The sequence below is a fragment of the Microchirus variegatus genome (genome assembly GCF_963457635.1).
Source record: "Microchirus variegatus genome assembly, chromosome: 8".
NCBI classification, from domain to species: domain Eukaryota; kingdom Metazoa; phylum Chordata; class Actinopteri; order Pleuronectiformes; family Soleidae; genus Microchirus; species Microchirus variegatus.
Genome location: NC_139809.1, coordinates 12,000,202 through 12,021,462, shown reverse-complemented (window position 1 = coordinate 12,021,462; position 21,261 = coordinate 12,000,202). Strand labels below are relative to the sequence as shown.

Here is a 21,261-nt window from a genome sequence, read left to right as displayed (position 1 = left end):
TAGTGTTGTCCCCGATATGTACAGTCAGCTACATAGTATAAACCCCGCTCTTCCGGGCCATACGACATGTGTAGAACATTAAATGACGCATTGAAGTAACACGCCTGTTAGCCAATGACATTTCAAGGCGGGGTTTGCGCGATGGGGTTACAACCAATCGTCTCGCTGCGACCATTTGAGTGACAGACGCCGCAGCTGTAGTGGGGGAAGGGGTCGCTGAAGTTGACGGAACCGCCATCTTGAAAAGTGCCCTCTGATGATCTACCCTTTTCGCGCCTGTCAGAATCACTTTTAAACGCTTTGTTTTCCTCGCCACAAGCCCGTGTGATCTCCGCGTTCGCTGTGTTTAAACCCGGGACTCATGGCGAGATAAGCCGCATGCTGGAGAGTCGCCGTTTACCGTTGTCTGTAGGTAAGTACACTTGCTAGTCCATACACTTGGGTTGGTGCTGAAGAGACGGTAAGCCAGCAGTCTTCTGGTGGCCGGCTAACGTTAGCTGGCTATACTTGGCCATCTTAACACTGCGCTGTCAGACAGTGGTGGTGGTGAACCTCCAGCTAGGACGTAACGCTAACATTTAGCTTTAGCACGTACCGTAAGGCCGTGTTGTTGTTTTTTGGCCGGCCAAGTTTGCTGCCTGTTAACTCCAGCTTCAAGTGCCACCGATCATGTTTAACTCAACGACGCCCCTACTTTTTTCTTTAGTTTGTTCCCGATTTAAGGTGACCAGGTTAGCTTACACTGGCTAATGATAGCTAGTGGTGCTAGCTTGTTGGCCTCTGCCGGTGTGTTGGTATTGCATTAGCGGTAACTGTTTTGGGCCCTGGTATGTAAAAGGGACTGGCGTTATGCTAATATTAGTTACTTGTTGGTGGTTGATGCGATTATGAAATGTTTGCCCACAATCTGCCGAAGTGAGAACACGCTTATGTTCTCTTCAAACCAAACGCAAGCTGTGCCTGTGATACGGCCACTGTGTTTTCACTGGTGTTGACTTTGCCTGAGATGGCTGGACATCTGGAAAATATTCAATAGGGCTGCACGGTGTGTCCATAAATATTGACAAAGAAAATCAAATCAGTCGATGTTGATAATCAACAAATGAAATGTCGGATAACGAAAGCCTGCTTGTTGGTCCTACGAAAACAATATAGATGTAGTTCTTAATGAAACACTTTTTTTTAAAAGCTAAGAAGTATTTCACACATCCGAGGCAGAAGATGGATATGTATTGTGTCATTAAGTATGTTGATACAAAACTTAAACATAATAATGTGTTGGTGTTATCACGGTGTTTATGGTTATTGAATCATTGCCTAGCCCTAAGGTGTAGCTAATGGTTAACTTGCAGTCACCACAGTTTTTCTGGGTTAAGGTTGGGTCTTGAGCTGTTTCTCTGTCTGTTTAGCAACTGAAAAATAAGGAAATCTAGCGAAAGCACTCAGGAGTGTTAACCTCCACCAAGGGAGCTCAGTTTCCCACAGTGTCAATACACTCAAACGGTGAACTTTATGCGGATCATTACACACAACTCTTTCATCACTGGCTCTTGCATACATGCATCCCCAGAAAATCAAAACGCATCTTTCCCGTTTGGAGTTGAGCTTCTCACAGCCTAAAACATAACTTCCTTGTAGGAGATGGTTAATGCCTGGTTGCCTGATTTAATTGAATTGATGTATGCAATAGAAAAATGTGGCTTTCAATTCTCTTGTACATGTAAACTGTGTAACACGGTGTAGGCTCAGAGCTCAAACCAGTCATTTTTACATAGCCTGACAGTTGCTGTCAAGATTATTTTGTATCTTGTGACTGTGGTCGGTGCTCACAGCCATCCAAATGGTAAACTTTGAGGTTAAGAATTTTTGAAGTATTTTATGGCCTTTGACCTTTTGATATGTCTGTCTTGTTTTGGTATGGCTGCTGTAAGGGTTTCGTCATGATAACAGACTAAATATTATGACTTGAATTTAAATATCCAGAATCAACTGTTGAATTAACAGTAAAATGAACAATTTTAAGCCACTGTGTACACGGTTCACTCAAGTAGGCAAACTGCATTATTTAAAGAACCTTTAACTAGAAATCAGAGAAATCAACAACATTTTCACATTTGATACAGTTTGTTTGAGCATGAAATGTGAACAAACATTTAAATCAAAGTGTAGAATGAACAGTATCTCATGAAGACTGCCCAGGTAGCGACTAAGTCATGTTGATCTTACTGAAAACGGTGCCATAATGGAACTACCTTTGGTAGCCAACCCTATTCCTACAATACCTGACCAAACATAGTATTCATAAGTATGAAATGGTGACTAAAAAACAACCAGGTTGTGTTTTGATTTCAGCTCAGTTGACTTGTAAATGATTAGTCAGAGAGAAAGTAAGACTCGTACATTTATATTGCTTGTGGGGTATTAAGTTGAATGACGTGCACAAAGGTGTGTCTGCTGAGGGAGCGATCGTCTTCACACTTGTGATATAACACTGGTAATTCACCACTTAGGAAAGTAGCAGCAGTAGCCTTTTCTACAGTTGTGCCAGATTTAGTGGTAGGTGCTTTTTTATTCCACCCACCACTCTCATATACACATTTTTATAGTGTTGACTTTGTGCTTTTGTGCTCCGGTTGTTAAGAGTCTATGTCCCTCTACTAAACTATATCGGGGTCAGTGTTTTCTTATGTGTGTAACTGGTTCTAGTTGCTGACAAACAGTCCAACATTTAACTGCACAGGTCACTTTACTGTACTGTTGTGGGGCATGTTCAGCTTACTGACAGAGATGCAATAAAATAAGTCGTTCAGGACATCAAATTTCAGTCACAGATTTTGTGTTTAAAGGCTTAACAAGCACTTGCTGCATGAGCCCTATTAAACTTACTTGATGTTCTGCATTGTTAACCATGTAACGCTCCGGTATTAACACGCCAGCAGCCTGGTCCCAAACAAATGAGTGGGCTTTTTTTTTTTTTTTTTTTTTAATACAGGATGGGTTGAAATTGTTCTCAATACAGCCTTTAGAAGCAATGTAATACTTCTCTGGGCCATAAATTAAAGTTGTAATACTTAATGTTCATGAGATTTAAAGCTTTAATAAAGCAGCCTAGATTTAATTGAACGTTGCCTTCAACAGAGAACAAAGTACATCTCGTACATGTTGAGAACTGAGGTTTTGAGTTCTTTATCAAGTCAGGTACAGACTATAGACTTTAGACAACAGATTGCTGATCTTAACATGTCTCTGTTTCTTGTTTACAGGTGTGTGCTGTTAATCTGCTGTATGTGTGCCGTTTGTCAGTCTGTCCCTCACCACTGTCTGCCTGCCTGTTCATCCGGCTAGCCTGGAATGGGCCACAACTCCCAAAGACTACAACACACCTCTTTTTAACCTGAGCTCCTCCGTCTGGACGCCCACATACTCCGGTAGGTTCTGGTCACCTCTAGTGGAGAACCCTATGTTTATGTTAAGTGCAGTGACAACTTCGCTTTTTACCTCTTCAGAGCCAAGATGTTTTGGAAGTTTGACCTCCACACCACATCCCATATTGACACGCTGCTAGAGAAGGAGGATGTAACGCTGACTGAGGTAATGGATGAGGATGATGTCCTGCAGGAGTGCAAGGCCCAGAACCACAAACTGGTTGACTTCCTGCTGAGACCGCAGTGTATGGAGGACCTGGTTACCTACATCACACAGGAACCAAATACTGATGTCGAAGAAAAAGTTAAATACAAGTAAGAGAAGATGGTTTTTAGAGGAATATGGATCTAATTTGTTTACATGTTTTGTAGAGGATTTTTTCAGTCTCATTTCTTCCCTTTTTTTTTCTTACAAAAACATATTTACACAGGAACATAAGATTTTTTGCACCTTTCTGTTTATTTTCCCTTTGCTTACATAACAAAACATCATGCATCTACCCAAGACAAAACTCTAGAATTAAAAGACAATTTTCCATGCATGGGTGATTGTGTTACTCTGAGTTAATTAAGAATTAAAACAAGAGTGATGTTTTAGTGGTAATGAATTGATGTATAACTGGCATGCAGAGTGACTCATTAACTCTTGGTTTGCTGTGAAAATAAGCCAGGCCCTGTCCAGTCCAGGCCGTTAGAAAATGTTAATTTTGCTGCAAGCTCTTTATGTGGATTTGGAGCTGTTGCAGACTAAATACATTAATCTGGTTCTTATCTCCAAAATGCAAGTAAAGTTCATGTTTCCTGCATAGATTTGGTTCCTATCCTTTCACTGCTTTGGCATAGTTATACCCGTGTTACAGCTCGATTACACACAGTAAACACCTGTTGTTTTTGTAATAATGGTTGGATATGCTCGCTCAACACCTGCCATGTTTTATAGGCATCGATATCTGCTGTCATTAACCATTAGTTGAATATTTTCTGCTATAGTTGTGAGCCTGAAATTTAAAAATGTAAAAAATAATTTGCATAGGACGAGCATGGCTGCTCTGATTATTTTCCACGCTGTCTTTTTGATCAACCCAATCATCTACATATATTTGCCTTGCTTTACTCTTTCCACAGTTCATCACAATAACCAGCATATTGAGAAAACATCTAAGGTACAGCTTTTGTTTTCCAGGTATCCCAACATATCATGTGAGCTGCTTACATCAGACGTGGGCCAAATAAATGACAGACTGGGAGAAGACGAGAAACTGCTGATGAAACTTTATGGCTTCCTCCAGAATGAGCCACCCCTCAACCCTCTCCTGGCCAGTTTCTTTTCCAAGGTGTTGTCCATTCTTATAGGACGCAAGCCTGAACAGGTACATTTGAATGAATGGGGCGATTATTACGCTACAGAGTGATGCAAGTTGTCATCATAAATTATTTTTCTGCAATCACAGATAATCTGGTTGCATTCTCTTGTTTTGTTTTCTTTTCCATTTCGACTTAATAATTGAGACTTCAGTTGAAAAGGCTTTTTGTGGTGTAATATATTCAAGGTTTGCATGTTTGCTTTGTGTTTGTAGATAGTGGATTTTTTACGAAAGCGGGAGGACTTTGTAGACTTGATGATCAAACACATTGGGACATCTGCCATCATGGACCTGCTGCTCCGAATGCTCACCTGCATTGAACCACAACAGCTCAGACAGGATGTTCTTTCTGTAAGTAGTGGGACTGCAGTTTTTCACGAGTGCTAAATTATTTCTCCGATCTGTTAACTTGAAATGGTATTAAGTTGGACATCACGCTCTGACCTGGCCAACAACCGTTTTGTTCATTGTGATTTGGCTCAGTATAGTCTTACGTACGCAGTACAAAAGACGTAAGCTGTCTTACACTATGTCAATGCAAAGTCTTTCTACTAGAACAGGCTTTACAGGTCTTGAGCCTCAATCTGTCATTGCATCTGATTTCAATTTATCCACCCAAGTATGTTTGTTTCTAAATGCATCTATAAAGAATTTCACTCATAACGTATTAAAAGTTTACCTACAAGGCCTTAGCTGCAGCTGATCGTTAGGTATGAGTACATGATTAGAATGACATGAATACCAGTTACACCTTGCTACAATAAATGTCATCATGAATACATGTGAATTTTGAAAGGCGTGTTTACTGGCATTGTATCTGAATATTCTGTGCCATCCTGACTGTTGACTTTCTTCTGTTAGTGGCTGAATGAGGAGAAGGTGATTCAGAGACTGGTGGACATGGTACAGCCTTCTCAAGATGAAGATGTAAGATTCATATTCTGGATATTGTGGATCTTGCTGAGTCAGGGACATAGTATTTATCTGAAAGCATGACTACATACGAAAAAAAAATATATAGAGTATACTAGACTTCAAATATATTGAACACAAGACCATGGATTTAACATGACTCTTTCTTTGTTTTGTTTCTCATCGCACAGAGACACTCCAACGCATCCCAGTCGCTGTGTGAGATCATCAGACTGAGCAGGGATCAGATGTTCCAGGTCCAGGGCTGTTCAGAGCCTGATCCACTTCTGGCTACACTTGAAAAGTATGTAGTTTATACCTAAAAATACTGGAAGATGCGGTTAATTTCTCAGATGTTTTTGAATGTGACCTTTAAACCCTTTAAACTATGTTATTGCTGATATTTCATATTGTCTAGGTTTTAAATGCTGCACCAGAGTGTTAAGATTACTGGTCTGTCTTTGAGTCTGTTTTCTTTTTGTCCTCAGGCAGGAGACGGTGGAGCAGCTGCTGTCGAATATCTTTGACAAGGAAAAGAACGAGTCTGCAATTGTCAGTGTTATCCAGATCCTGCTTACACTGTTTGAGACGAGGAGACCAGCGTACGTCAGATTCACTTTTGATATTTTATTTTGACACAAGCTTTACTGTAGCTAATGAGATTGTTCAAGGAGATGAAATGCCTTCAGTTGAGTAATTTTTTTGCTTTTGTCACTTTTTTATTGACACCAAGTATATATTTTTTTAGCTTTGTAATTCTTCTTATTTACTGTGGCTATATCGATTGTGTTTTTCATTTAAAAATTGCATTTTTACAGCCTGGCTAACACCAGACTGAATCTCAATCTCATCTGGCAACGACACCAAAACAACGTCCTTTGCCAGATGTGTCTGCAGAGTAAAATCAAATTGCCGGCAAACTTGGCTGGATTCACCCAGGCTTGCATTTCTGAGTAAAATTAAATGCGTCCAGACAAGTGTTTCAGCTTCATATAAGAAGTAATCTTCATTCTTATGAACATAATGTGACTCTTGGATTACCTGACCTAAAGAGTGAATTATTATATACAAACATGCTGAGTTCACGTCACTAAATTATATTTAAATCAGCCTAAGCACTGCATATGTTTGAGGTTTGCTTTCCATGTTTCAGGTTTGAAGGTCATATGGATTGCCCCCCTGGGATGTCCCACCCTTCATTTTCAGTCAACCACAGCATCCTGGAGGCTGTGAGACCCAGACTGAAAGATTTTCACCAGCTGCTACTGGAACCCCCAAAGGTAAGAACGACATTGACTACTTTAAGCTGTCTAATTATTATATCCCACCATCAATTCTCGGTTGTTTCTCGTTTTCCTTGAATGAGTGTTAAAAGCAGCTGCCGACGACGGTTGTCACAGAAACCATGACTGTGTGTTTCCTACCCGACTATAAATACTAAATCTAGTCATTATTATACTGAGCCATGCTTGTTCTCCACCAACAGAAGAATATGATGAAAACAACGTGGGGGGTGCTGGACCCTCCAGTTGGCAACACCAGACTCAATGTGGTCAGACTGGTGGCCAGTCTGTTGCAGAGCAACACACACAGCATCAACACAGAACTCATTAACCTCAACACACTGGGAGTCATTTTAGTGAGTACCATCTGGATGTTTTTGATGCTTTTGTTCCACTCGTACGAGTGTTAACTGTGTCAGAATCTTTTTGAACGTCTGTTATTTAGACCATGTAACTAATGCGTCTCCTTTTTGTTCAACAGGACATGTATTTCAAATACATCTGGAACAACTTCCTCCACATTCAGGTGGAGATCTGCACAGCCATGATCCTGGCTATGCCCCCTGCACCGACTGAAATTCAAACGGACACAGAGCAAGAACATGCAAGGGAGAGCATCCTCATCAAACATGTAAGACGATATGAGAAAGAACTACAGTCTTCATACGGTTTTATTTTTGTGACACTTTTACCAAATGGTGTTAAATGACAATTAAATTCTCACTTTTGTATGTAATCTGGTTCATGTTGTGTATTTATTTGTTTATTTGGCTGCATGTTACGTGATTAAGAATTGTAGAAATCTGCTTTTAACGTGTGAAGCCTGTTGATCCCCCAGACTAGGGGCTTTCTTTTAGCACTTTTAGTTTCATCACTACAAATTTATAGTGCTTTTAAAATGATAGAAGATACGGTATATTGTGTAGTTCATTACTATCCGAGTGGCACACCTCATCTCTATTTCATCTCAGTTATATACAGTAGAAGAGTACATCGATATGCAGTGCACAGAATATGTTTTGACCCATTGTAGTTGTATTTATTTACCTTTACTTCCTCTCCACCAGCTTTTTCAAAAGTGCCAGTTTATACAAAGAATCATTGACGCTTGGAGTTCCAATGAGAAAGAACAGTGAGTATTCTGAATAAATGAATGGCTTAGTTTACAAAATATATTTTAAGTCTTGATGCAAACCAATGCATTTGTTTGTCTTTTAGGGCAGAAGGTGGTCGACGACGAGGTTACATGGGGCACCTCACCAGAATAGCCAACTCTATAGTTCATAACTGTGACAAAGGCCCAAACGGGCCACAGATACAACAGCTCATTTCAGGTAAGAACTCTTCTTTCATTTCTTTTTCATTCATGTGCACAATTCTCCTTTCGATAGGAACTGAGAAGTCCTATGTATCAAGTGTATGAAACAAAATAACTTTTGGCACCATGTTTTTTCTTAACAGTTATGTCAAATGTACAGTATGTGTTTATGTCCTGCGAACTGTGTGTTGTGTGTGTCTGACGCAGAGCTCCCAGCAGAGGACAGGGAGAAATGGGAGTCTTTTATTTCTGTTCAACTGTCTGACACAAACAAGAGAAACACTGTTGACCTGGTGAGAAACCCCCGTTAATGTCCACACTGATGTCAAGCTTTACATGTACTGTACATGCTGTGAATGCAGCGGAGTTGTTTAGAAAGGAAAGTGGTCATCAATTAATTCTTGACTCTTATTTTAGCACCACATTAGCAGAGCAGAGGTTGCATTGAGGTGCAGTATGAGAGCCAATTTGAGTGGCTCTAATACTGTGACCTCTTTATTCCAACAACTGTCGGTGACATTCATCCATTTAATCATTCAAACCTTTAATTTACTCTAATCACATTGAGATTAAAGTGACCCTCAGACAAACAGTCTTGGTAAGAAAACCGCATCATTAAGTATAAGGCAGCAATTATAAGTCATCATTTAACAGTTCATTAAGACAGCTACAACTATTGCAAATACTTCCTATATTCTACATTCAAGATCATTCCAGTGCCATGGAAGCAAAGGCCTAAATTGCCTATTTACGTTCTGAAAGGAGACAGTTTGTAAAATTGTAGCTGATTGTGATCATGGGTCACTTAATTTCTGGACTCTTGCAGTAAATTCATCCATTCAGGTGTCAGATCTCCACTAACAGGTGGTCCTCTCTACTGGTTAGGTGAGGCTGTTTCTCTGTAAATAAATTCTGCTACTCATACAGTCACTCTAGTTACACTGATCAAATTCCAGTCTTAAATGTTATTTGTTTGGCCAGTGACTCCCTCCTCAAACTGAAATATTGTCCTTCCTTCCTCCTGATGATCTGAGTTCCAGATCACAACATCCCTTTTATTTTACTACACCCTTTATGGACGACCAGTTCAGTAGAGTACTTTGGAATTTACTTTAAAGCAGTGTATCTTCTTTGCTCATTAAGGCCCTTTTTTAATGCTCAACCCTTTTCCTTAGGTAAACACACACCACATCCATTCTTCCAGTGATGATGAGGTGGACTTTAAAGATGGTGGCTTTCACCAGGACTCCTCCCTACAACAAGTAAGATCTCCACACACGCGCACACAAGTGTTTGTTTTTGTTTTTGTTTTTGTTTTTTTACACAAGGCAGACCCATAGCCACACGGACTGAACTAATATAAAAAGTCTTCATTTGGCATTCCTAAACAGTTTGTTTTGCCATGTGAGTTTTTCTGTGGATATACGTACAATAATCAGAAGTGAATTTTCTAAATGGCGTAAATTGACAGCATTTGTTTAGCAGTGGTTTTGATTAAGGATCTTTAACTTTAGTTGCTAAGAGATGATGGCTTTGGTTTTATGGTCTTGCAAGTTCTTTTAGATTTATTTCTTGCCCATTCGAGTATTCATCGAATTTGTGGTGTTGCCAATCCTGGCAATCGTCTTTTCTGCTTTTAGTTTAATAAGCACAGACAAGTTTGTCCCATCCCTAGTGTTTTACCCGTTTTCCTCTGTGATGTGTTTGTGTAACTTTATTTTCTACAGATACTTAGATTTGATGCAGATTTAGATGTCCTTACTAGTTGGTCAAATGATGAGACATTATTGAAGACTCTGAAGTATCTGTGCTATAAAAGTATCAAAGATCAGTCAGTACCTTGTTCTACTAGACCACAACTTCCTTTCCCTAAGTCACGCAATGTCAGTGTTTTTAGCTGTGGCTGCAACAAGTCAAGTGACATGAAGGAAATGACGTGTCTGTAAAGATGGGAAGTCATTCAGAGGCCACACTGGATCAATCTATGATCTATCTTATTTGGTCACTAAGCCCCTTGGTAAAACTGATGCTTAGTTATTGTTTAATTGCATTAATGCAACGTATATCCCCAAAGCCTGAAAGTTAAATTAGTTTTAAATTGTTGTCATGTTGTACTTAGTGGCTATGGATCCTGCACAGTATCACCTCTAAACATCTCTATACCCTATTAAATAAACTACTAATGTTATTTAGAAAACGTCAGTGACTTAATAGAGTTTACTTTTTACCCCAAGTATTATTGAAGTGTAATGGAATTTGACTGTAAATGCATGCATGTGCCTTTTTTTTTCTGGTTTTTAACCCGTTTAGCTTCATGTTCTACATACTGTGTATTTACAACTCAGCGTTTTATATTTGTATCTGTACTGCAAGTAATGACCAGCTTTGTGTAGAGCCAAGACTATATCATTATCGTTGGTCTTGGGTTTTGCCAGGCCTTTTCTGATTATCAGATGCAACAAATGACGTCCAATTTTATTGAGCAGTTCGGCTTCAATGATGAAGAGTTTGCTGATCAGGACGATGTTGTGGAGTGAGTACTCATCCTGCATGATTACAAGCTTTCCAAGTATGACTGAAAGGGGCAGGGCACTTGCAACATAAAAAAGCTGGATAGGCAGGTTTGGTAATTCACAATTTGAAAAAAAAAAAAAAAATATTGGTCTTCTTTCTCTTCCCCATAATTAAGGCATGTTGCAACACGAGGGTGTTGTTGGTGAGTCCATTCTGGTTAACAATCTGAATGGCCACTAGGTGATGCAGCTGTTCTGCAGTTTATGATATGAGCTAAAAGGTCAACTACAATGATTTGTAAAATGTCATTGCCTGAACAAAAAGCACTGCTTTTATAATAAACTATCTAGCTTTTGTGGTCTTGTGTCCTGCCCCCTTTTTTGTTTACCTTAATACGAGCAGGTTTTGGGGTTTAATCATTTTTCAATTTTGATTTCAAATGTGTGCCTTTTTCTGATCAAACGGCTCCTGTGGGTGAAGCTTTTTTCCTTTGTTATAAATTTTGGGATTGGCACGATCAGATGATGGAGTTCTATAATTTTGTTGCCTGTTGGGTAGATGGTAATATGACTGTTGAGTTTAATACCCAGGTTTTGTTTCGTTTTGTTTCTCATTGGAAAGACTGCAGCTGTTTATAGCTACTTTTTCCAGGAGAAAACCCCTCTTTTTAAAAAAATTTGAATTATATATGGATTTAATGGAAGGGTTAATGAATCTGAATAGACCAAAAAGCTAATGAAGTCTCAGCTTTTTGGTCTATCTTTGCTCCAAATTTGTAAGGAAGCAGATAAGTAATAGCCCTGGTAAGTCAATTATGAATCATATACCCTCCAACCAAGTCTCTGCTGTAAGGTTTGTGTTAATCCTTTTAAAAACAAAATGGCCACACTGTCACAAATTACGGCGCTGATTCAGCCCTAAAATTGTAGCTCACTGGCTGCGGGCAATTCTGTCAAAGCAGGAGTACTTTCCCAGTCTTAATGCTGAGCTAAAAGTGTAATATTAATTGTTGATTAATGCTGTGTGACTTTAGATTAGGGCTGTCCCTTTTTCCAAAACGAAACTGATTTATAATGACCTGTTCAAATTAATTCTAAACTTCCACCCCCTTTATTTACATTATTACCTGCGGAAGAAGGATGAGCCCCTGCCGTTTGAATAAAAGTATTTATGAGTCAATTTACTGCAGTTACCGAAGCGCTGGGCACTACACAGTATATCTGCAGAGAGAGAGGGGAGGGAGCCGAGTTTCCCTCATGTAAAGTAGGCTTACATGTTGTCCTCGCTGCTGCACTCTGCAGCTGACACCGTCATTTGATACAGTAGGAAACCAATACATGCACCCTGCATATAACTTCGCAATAAATCCAAATGTCCAACAAAAAGTGACAGCCCTACTGTAGATTGAGTGCCAGTGAGTAGTATCACATAAGCAAGCAATATTGAATTGTTGTTTTGGCTTTCCTGTACATAATATGTACTATATCTTATGTGCTCTTCTTTGTTTGACCCATTTACAACTCAAAACAAAGCATGTAACAAACGTAAACATGTACTCCAGCAACTCGCTCTGTTACCACGAACCTGGCATGGACGGGAACGTGTTCAATGTCTCTGCAGTATTGAACATGAAGTATTGGGGCTGTGTGCTTGAGTCTGTCTGCTTGTGTGTAGCCATGTACTGAATGTCTGAATGCCTAATGACCCTAACTAAACTAAACTTTGTTCTCTTTAACATTGCAGTATTCCCTTTGATAGAATATCAGACATCAATTTTTCTCTGAATACAAATGAAAGTGTAAGTACTTTGATTATTAATCTTGAATTAGCACAGCAGAAAGTGATATTGTCATGAAATCAGAATGAGTTTGTTGAAGTAGCATGTCTTATACTTCCTGTTAACATAAGTTTAGAAACAGAAGTGAGATGATTAATTCAAATTCCTTTGAAGCAAAACCCAATACAAGTTATTTCCATTGAGATGGCTCTGTGCAGCTGTTGTGCTGTGTTTTGGAGCGGCACACGTTTGTCTGCTTCACAGCTAGGTGATCCAACCTTAGTTTGTATGTGCAAGGAATGTAGTTGAGACTTTAATGAAGAACGCGTGCCTCTTTTTTGTTTGTGTTTCCACAGGCAAACATAGCCTTGTTTGAGGCACGCTGTAAGGAGAAAATCCAGCAGTTTGAAGATGCCGGTTCAGATGAGGAAGATATCTGGGATGAAAAAGATGTCACCTTCGCACCAGAGGCACAGAGACGCCCCAGGTCAGCTGAACAAACTCGGAGATAATGATTGTTTGTTTTAATTACGTTGTACCAGATATGGAACTTTATGCTGTGTGTGTGTGCAAAACAAACAAAACTAAATTCTCTTGTGACTTCTCTAAGGTCATCGTTCCTCTCCTTTAAAAATGCGTCTGTACAAACAAACTCATGCCATATAGCCCATAATCTTTGTTTTCATCTCAGGAGTTCAGGCAGCACAGACAGTGAAGAGAGCACAGATTCAGAGGAGGAGGATGGGAAGAGGGATCCATTTGAGCCTGCCAACCCCAGCACCGATGACAGAATGGAAGTCGACACAGGTTGGTGTGCATCTCAATGCAAGGACGGAACAAAAATACTTGGATGCAGATGGTAATTGTTTAGCCAATCTAAATCTTTGTGTGGATCTGAGTTTGGATTCAGAATAAACCAAAGTCCAGAGAGTTTATCTCTTGTGATGGCTTGTGATAAGATCCCATTTCCTCTCTTCGAATAGGAGATTATCTCTTGATCAGTGTTATTGTGGTGATGGCCAAGAAGTCACTCAAAATACAGTGAGTCAGAGGAGGTGATTTCTTCTCCTCCTAAGGGGATTGCTTTCCAAAGAATGTGCCCAGTCCTCTAGTGAATATGGCCTCAGTGATTAAATCTGAGAAAACATTTAGGTTTGTTTATGCCAGAACACCAGACTAAAAGTAGGCGATTTATTTTTCAAATTTCACATTAAACTTAAATTACATTCGACTGTTCGTCCTTTATTTCCAGGACCAGTGTGGACGGCCAACTTCGATGACGTCCCCATGGACACAGGTACATCCACAGCTCCAGCCTCTAGCCCCAGTGACCCTGCTGCCTCCTCGCCTTTGTCCTCCCCCTCCTCCCCCTCCTCTTCCTCCACAACAGAAGCCCTTCCTGATGCATCATGGAGCACCTCGCCTTCAGCCACCTCCAATTCTGAAACGGGCTGGGCAGATTTCTCCAACTTCACACCTGTTAGGTGGGGCCTCTGGAGGTTGTAGCAGAACACTGTAGGAGTTTACCGGTCAATCTGAAAGAAAATCTGATTGAAAATCAAAATTGCTATTTTTCAGCCCTAAAGACCCATTGAGGTGCAACTCTCCTGTTGCTATGGAAACCAGCATAGAGACAATGGACCCACTGGGGGTTAATGCACCCATGCAGCCTGAAGGTAAGTTGTGTTGAGTGTGACTTGTGAATTTGACTTCTGCACATTTCTGTGACTCTACTTCATCATTTAGCTTCCGAATGTAAATAATCCATCACATTAGTTTGTGATTATGCCTCTGTTGTGGTAGCTGTGAGGTGCCAAGTGCTGAAATAACTTTAAATCACCTGACCAGAGTCTGATTTGACCCCCCTTTGTCACCTTTCTTGACAGAGTGTGATGGCTGGTTGGGAAACAACGTCTCCCCTTCTTGTACCACCTCACCTAAAGACTGTGGGAAATCCAAAGCGGAGGAAGAAACCGCATGCAGCGAGCAGCGCAGCATCACAGAGACGGTCATCAACGGCTCCATGAAAGAAACGGTCAGCCTCACTGTCGACGCCAAGACCGAGACCGCCGTCTTCAAGAGGTTCGCCAAACGCATCCACGCACACAAAAAAATTAACAGTACACATCAGTGCTTAGTGATTTAAATGACAGTCGTAGCAGGTTTAAAGGACCCAGTCCTGGTATTCTAAAAACCATAAGGGGGGGGGGACATTAAGTCTGTCTGATCCGGGATGGACACTTGTCAGGATGGGTCTCATTTGTGTTGTCACGTGTTTATTACGAGTGCCCTAATATTATCACAGTTCATGTAGTTGCAATATTGAAAGTCTCAGACTTATTGAACACATTTAGGCTTCATCCATATTCTCTTTTTATAAACAATGCACAAATAATTTTAAAGCCTCAAATATATAGTTCAAAAACGCTGCGGGCTCCGTTGTTCAAATCTCTAGGGCTGCGTTTTTGTACGGACTGTCAAACACTGAGGCTGTAGCCTCTTCTTCAGGCAGTTTGGTTGTTTGTTGGTTGCTTCCATGACTGATCTGCTTTTGTCCAACTGATTTCTCATTGTTCAGACGATGGTGTTATCACAATGAGAAAGATGTTTTAAGCTGTTTTCTCTGTACTGACAGGCTCCCTGTGAGAACATGGGGACAACTTTGTCCTCACTTGTTGGCTTTTGTTTGTTTTAGTTCTGTCTAGGAAATCATGTTTGTCCAACCTTTAAACCTGAAAACACTAATCACAAGATCATTAATCCTAGTGTAAAAAGCCACCTCAGTCCTACAAGGTGGTACCGTTTCCTGCTTGAGTGTCTTCATAATGAAATGCTTGCCTAACCTAAATCAACTTTTAAATTTGGTCGTCCTCTGTCCCTCTGTCCCCTCATGTTGATGCTGCAATATTATTGTCTGTCTGTGTGTGTAAATAACTGTCTGAACTGAGCGACACTTACAACCTGAGCTTCCCCTCTCTCTCTTGCTGTGCGTTGTGGGTGTGGTCTTCTTCAGAGTGTTGAAATCTTATCGGTATGTACAGCCAATTAGAGATCAGCCTGCAGCCGTGATGTAGTCTTGTTGTCACGTCAACCACCAACTTTTCTTTCCCAGTTTCAATCTTCTTTGGTTTCAAGCTCCTTGTTTGTTTACTTCATTATCTCCATTCTGCATGTGTTTCTACAAATAGTCGTCCAAGTGCAGTTTTTCAGTTTATTCGGTTTTCTGGATGACTTATCACAGTATGCCAAACCAGTGTTTCAAATGTCACAACAAGTCTGCCTTTAGCCCTCATGATCTTCATCTGAAAAGAATGGATTAGATTGAGTTGCTTTGCTGAAGATGTATATTGAAAGGTATAACTGGTGGAGAATTTCTGTCATGCAGGACAGGATATTGGTATTGACACAGCTTATTGAAGCTCTTAAGAAATAATTATTTTAGAACTGGTCTTTGAAGACATGCCCTCTGATTATTCTGTGGTCTTTTTGTCCACACACAATTATTAGCTCATGAAATTTTTTTCGTTAGCCTCTTTAAAGCTCTGAGCAACATGGCTTTACAGTGAGAGTTTAAATGCTCTTCTATTATACTGTATATTGTAATATCAAACATTTATTTTGCTTATGGGAATGTCCATTTTATTTAAACATTAACTTATTAAGCCTTGGCTACACAAACTAATGCCTTGACAGTGCAGTTTTGTGTCACTTGGCTGACGTGTGCCAACACTTATGCTATGTAATTGTGTAAAGTGGCTTAAATTAAGTATTATTAATTTAAGATCTCTGTGTTAACTTGGACCTAAAGCAGGGGTCTCCTGGGGACCTGGGGGCCAATGCGCATCTATTGTGGTCATGAGGGGGCCGGCTTAGAGAACAAAAAGTGGGAAAAAAACTGTTCACAATATTGCATCATATCACATGTATACTTAATAATACTATGTATGATGCTAAAATAATGTATTAATATAAAAAACAGACATTTATTTAGTTTATTTAAATTACATGAATAATAGTGTGGACAACTGTAATTAAAATTTGTACCAGGAGCCACTTCGGCCACTGCTTTTGGTGGCTCGGGCCGTAACAAACACATTTTATTTATGTAATTGAATGTTGTATATGATACATTTAATAATGCGATAATTATGACCAAATGTCTCATTATTACTGTTATGTGTCTCAGCTACACACCGTGTTTAAAAGACGGTGAGGCCATGTTTTCATTATAACAACAAGTGGGGGGCCACCAGTTTGAGACCCCTGACCTAAAGCCTTTGTAATAAAAACATAAAATCTCATGGCCTTATAGTGAAAGTATTAACAGCCAACTATTTCAGATATATAGATACACAAAAGCTGTGAATTTCGGGTTGGATTTAGACTTCTTTTTGTAAGCATTGTGGGTGTAGATTATTTGTTTTGTCTTTTGTAATAAGAGTTGCTTTTATTTAATTTAAAAAGTGATGTTGGTCACACATTTCACGAGAGCTTTCTGAAATGACAAACTCTGAGTAATTGGCATTGTTGGATCGTATTTGGGTGTTTTCTGGGTGTTTTGCTTTGATTGAGGCCTCATCAGGATCATTGGTGGTTCTCTGAGACAAAGCAAGACTGACGGCTGGCACAAAATCTATTTTGGTCTAATCGGTTGATTTTTGTAGGCCTGCTCGCTGTTTGCTGGCTCTGTAGCTACAAGTAAAAAAAAAAAGAGTTTTTTTTATAGCTCAACGACCAAAACAGTTGACTTTCTCCATTTTGCTGTACATTTTGATGCTTCTCCTACATACTGTTCAGTTAGCCCATTTCAACACCTCCATCCTCTGTTTTACTGTGTGCTCTATCAGTCAAGTTCAGCATGCATCACTCTTCACATCTCACGGTGTTCTGTGTGTTTCTGTGGGGCAAAGATTTTGATATGAAATGCCTGTCATATTAATGTATATCTGTGTTTTTGTGTGTGTACGTGTGTATCTGTTCCAGTGATGAAGAGAAGAACGCTTCTTCAGAGAAATACTCGGTAGCGGAGTGTGTGGAGTTGGAGCGAACAGGCGTCAACAGCCCGGCCGCAGCCTGCTGTCCCAAAACGGGGTCAGACGACACTCTACACAATCACACTTAGCAGATTAAAAAAGCATGCACACCTGTGCACTGATGAATGTTCTGTGGTTACTTTTTGTAAGTGCTGTAGATTTTTGAAGTTGGAAGAAATCGTCACGGAATTGAATTGAAAATTAAACATTTCTGAATTTTGTGAGTTGAGATGAAGTGAAACGGGAGATACATGTTGGTATGTTTCCAGGCTGAGATTGGAGTGTTGTTTTCAACTGAACACCCTTTTTTTTTTTCCCCCTCTTATATGCAGTGAGAAGTGTCGGTCTGCTGTGGAGCTTCCCAATGGTCCTCTAGAAGAAATGTCAGCCATAGAAGAGGCCAAGTAAGTCAAACTACCCCAGTGAAACTATGTGAGCAGGTTTTTTTTTTCCTTCAGCCTAGGCTGAAATACTATGGGCTGATTGGTTCACAGTCGGTACGTTTAAATGCACAGTTTAATCGAGCTATGGCCGTAGTCCGACTAAGACGTGCAATCGGACAACTTGCCAATATATGTACGTCTGACTCCGTTGGTGGAGCTGTCTATAAGCTTTCCTGTTGACTTTACATCACAGGAAAAACAAACCACAGACAGAAATGAACAGTGAGATGGATCGTGCTGTGGTTCTGTATGTTTTATACTTGCTGTACGCTTTAATCGTGATACAAATTCGATTGAGCATAGCTCGTGTGGTTCCCAAAGAAAGATGTAGCAACAGTTTGGTGCATGCACAGAACGTCAAGTCCCACTCCAGTCCGACTAAGCGTGTACATGCAGGACAAATCAGACTATGAATCACATTGTCCAGGTATCTTAGTCTAGCTCGATTTAAGTCAGACTAACGTGTTGATGTGACATTAAGAAAACTGATGCATCTGCAATAATCACCACAAAGCATGTTATTTCATGTGATGAAAAATACTGTAAGCATTTGTGCACAATAATAGTTACAGGTAGATGAATGGATATTAAATAATGTGCTTTTGGTTTTGTTGTTCTCCAAGATAACTTGCAACATATTGACCCTAAACTAAAATCATTAATTTCTTTCTGATGGCCAAAAATGTCAATCCATGTTCACTTTCTTGCAGACTGGACCAGAGTGCCGTGTCCTCAGAGCCAGCTGTGAATGGGCCGGCATGAGGGTCGTCTAATGCCAGATAAAGGCCCAGCCTGTTCTGCCACGCAGGGCCCTGCTCCTGGTTAGCCAGCAGAGGTCACTGCTCAGAGCTGTACCAATCACACGCCCCCTCCCCCCCCCCCACCACCACCAGGACCAGCAATACTCCCATTGGCTCATCACTGACAGTCAGACAGACAGGTGTACAGACACGGGATGAACTGAAAAGCAAAATGAGATGTACTCAAATGGATACTAGTTTTTTTTCCTGCATCTGTTTATATACTATTGTTCTTATGAGGTGATGTGCGACTGATATCTTGCCACTCAAAATTAAATAGTAATGTTGCTATAGTTAAAGAAATGATTGTATGAATAAAATATTTTATAAAAAGAAAGATGTATACAGACACATAAGATGAATTGCCACAGAAGTGGGAATAGCTGATTGGTGACCCAGCCGACCACTAAGCTGCCGTTTACGAGCTGGATCTGATATCCTCGCTCGTAAACAGCAGCTCTGTCGAGAATTCTCACCCGTCATTGGTCTGTGTCTCTGAGCGAAGCTGCTCCTTCAAATTGAAACACGTTTTAACGAAGAAGAAAAAAAAAGAAAGAAAAGGTTTTATTTTGTTGCAGGTATTCTTTGTAAATTTTTTCACCTGTATTCTTCTGCATTGACGAGCTTTTTTGGTATATATATTTTTTATTTATTGAGGAAGAAAAATTATGGTTATGTTTTGTCACTTCAGAGCCATACCAACATAAACTCTCCTCTTCTAGCGAGATGCATTGATGCTAACTGGGTTCCTACCTCGCAGCTAGAAGGCTCAGCAGGAGAGATGCAGTTTGTTAATGTCAGCACAGCTGGACACTCAGAGTTGTAAAAGCATTATGAGCTTGTTGTTCCAGAACCACACACTCGTCTCTCTGGCCCTGCACAAATTATTATTATTATTATTTTTTTTTTAATCCTGTGATTATTCTTTGTTTTTTTTAAAAAAAACAAACAATGGCTTTACTTCAAGGAATTTTCTTTTGTAATAAGTTCACATTTAGCTCATTTTATTTCAGGCTAAAGGTGTATCTAGACGCTGCATAACTGTCATTTTTAACCAGTGATGGCATTTTGGTGGAATTTGTGGACATAAAAGACAAACTTCTGGCAAGAACTTGAAATAATGAAGGCCAATTCATAGTTTTGATGTCTGCTTAGGTCCGCTTGGCGTAAATGTTGTCGTCCACCCGTGTGTTTGCAACGCTCCACTCGGACGTCCATGTGCAGTCCTGAAATTTTGTAATCACGTTGAATATGGGAGACGAGTACTCCATGTAAACGTGTAACCAGACTGTGCAACTCTCTGCAGACACGCAACGCAGAAAGTACGTAGAGGCCTGTGTTTTGGTTTATGTGGAGATTTCATTTCTGAAGGCAACTGTTAGAAATTGTAGATCTGAACAATATTGTTTACTCGTCATTGTGGTCCGACTGTTCTCTGTTGGCAAATCGGTGTTGTCGATGCGGAGCGAAGAATTTTGAGCACGGCTCAATGTTTACGTCACCCAAACGCATTGTTTACTCATTGGTTAAGATGGAGAGTTTACACTCCGTGACTATGCTGTGCAGTGTTTTGGTGTCGATTCTATTTTCCAACAACCAGTCATGCACCCACACCAGTACAGACAGACCCTCGTGTCCTGCAGTGATGGTTAATCCTCAAAGTCCAGTTTGTCAGTCTAAATGCAACGATGTTCCTCGATCTCCTTCAAACACCTTCAGGCATTGGATTTACTTTGAAATTTTTAAAAAATGGTTGTGTTTGGACATATTCTAGTCCTTGCCTCTGTACATTTACAGCCTTTGGGGTTCCGTTTAGTCTCCTGAGAGAAGTTTGGCGTTTTAGATGCTCGACCCTTTTTTTTTTCTCCCCCTCTTCACACATTATAAATGAATGACCAACTTTTGCACTGGGCCGTTTTTTTTAACCCTACTTGGTAAAAGGAACCAGAGCTGACTTTGAAATCTGTTGCAGCGTCACTGCTGAACATCTGTCCACACAAGCCTATCAAAGGCCAGTCGCCAACACATCTGCCTGCATCCTCCCTTGTTTTCATAGCAACCTTTCTGTCTCCATGTGACACCACAACACATGAGTCGCTGTTTGGTTCCAAAATGGTTTTGTAATTATTTTTTTTCTGTACCAATGTTGGCAAGGGAGTAAAAAGCTATTTGTCTGATTATTAATTGATTAAATTTCATCTTACTTTCTGAAGCCAAGTGGTCCTTGCAGGTGGGTTATTGAGCTTGTCTTTCAAGGCTGAGGTTCTGAGGAACATTTAAATGCTCTGAATTACTTCACCTCAAACACACATTTAATTGGGCAATGTTCATGCAAGTAGTCTTATGTCTACTTTGCCAAAGTTTTAAAATGTTTATCACTGGATTAAATGTT

The 21,261-nt window shown here is 40.1% G+C and overlaps 1 protein-coding gene across 2 annotated transcripts; it reads left to right on the top strand.

Annotated features, from left to right (window-relative positions):
- Positions 1-226: 226 nt before the first annotated feature.
- On the top strand, positions 227-20,999 carry ppp6r3 (protein phosphatase 6, regulatory subunit 3). Of its 2 annotated transcripts, none has more exons than XR_014592905.1 (25): positions 227-412; positions 3,264-3,428; positions 3,507-3,740; positions 4,609-4,795; positions 5,003-5,140; positions 5,651-5,716; positions 5,893-6,005; positions 6,190-6,303; positions 6,855-6,981; positions 7,188-7,340; positions 7,466-7,615; positions 8,052-8,116; positions 8,203-8,318; positions 8,510-8,595; positions 9,478-9,564; positions 10,738-10,835; positions 12,560-12,614; positions 12,950-13,080; positions 13,285-13,400; positions 13,846-14,077; positions 14,172-14,269; positions 14,480-14,675; positions 17,577-17,846; positions 17,959-18,030; positions 18,780-18,811. XR_014592905.1 is itself a non-coding variant. In XM_083894100.1 (25 exons), the coding sequence occupies exons 3-25, from the start codon at positions 3,514-3,516 to the stop codon at positions 18,829-18,831; spliced, it is 2,787 nt and encodes a 928-aa protein (XP_083750226.1). In that variant the 5' UTR covers positions 227-412; positions 3,264-3,428; positions 3,507-3,513; the 3' UTR covers positions 18,832-20,999. The 2 variants fall into 2 exon arrangements, 1 of the variants encoding a protein (XP_083750226.1); XM_083894100.1 differs by having other exon boundaries at positions 17,577-17,684; positions 18,780-20,999.
- The last annotated feature ends 262 nt before the right edge of the window (positions 21,000-21,261 follow it).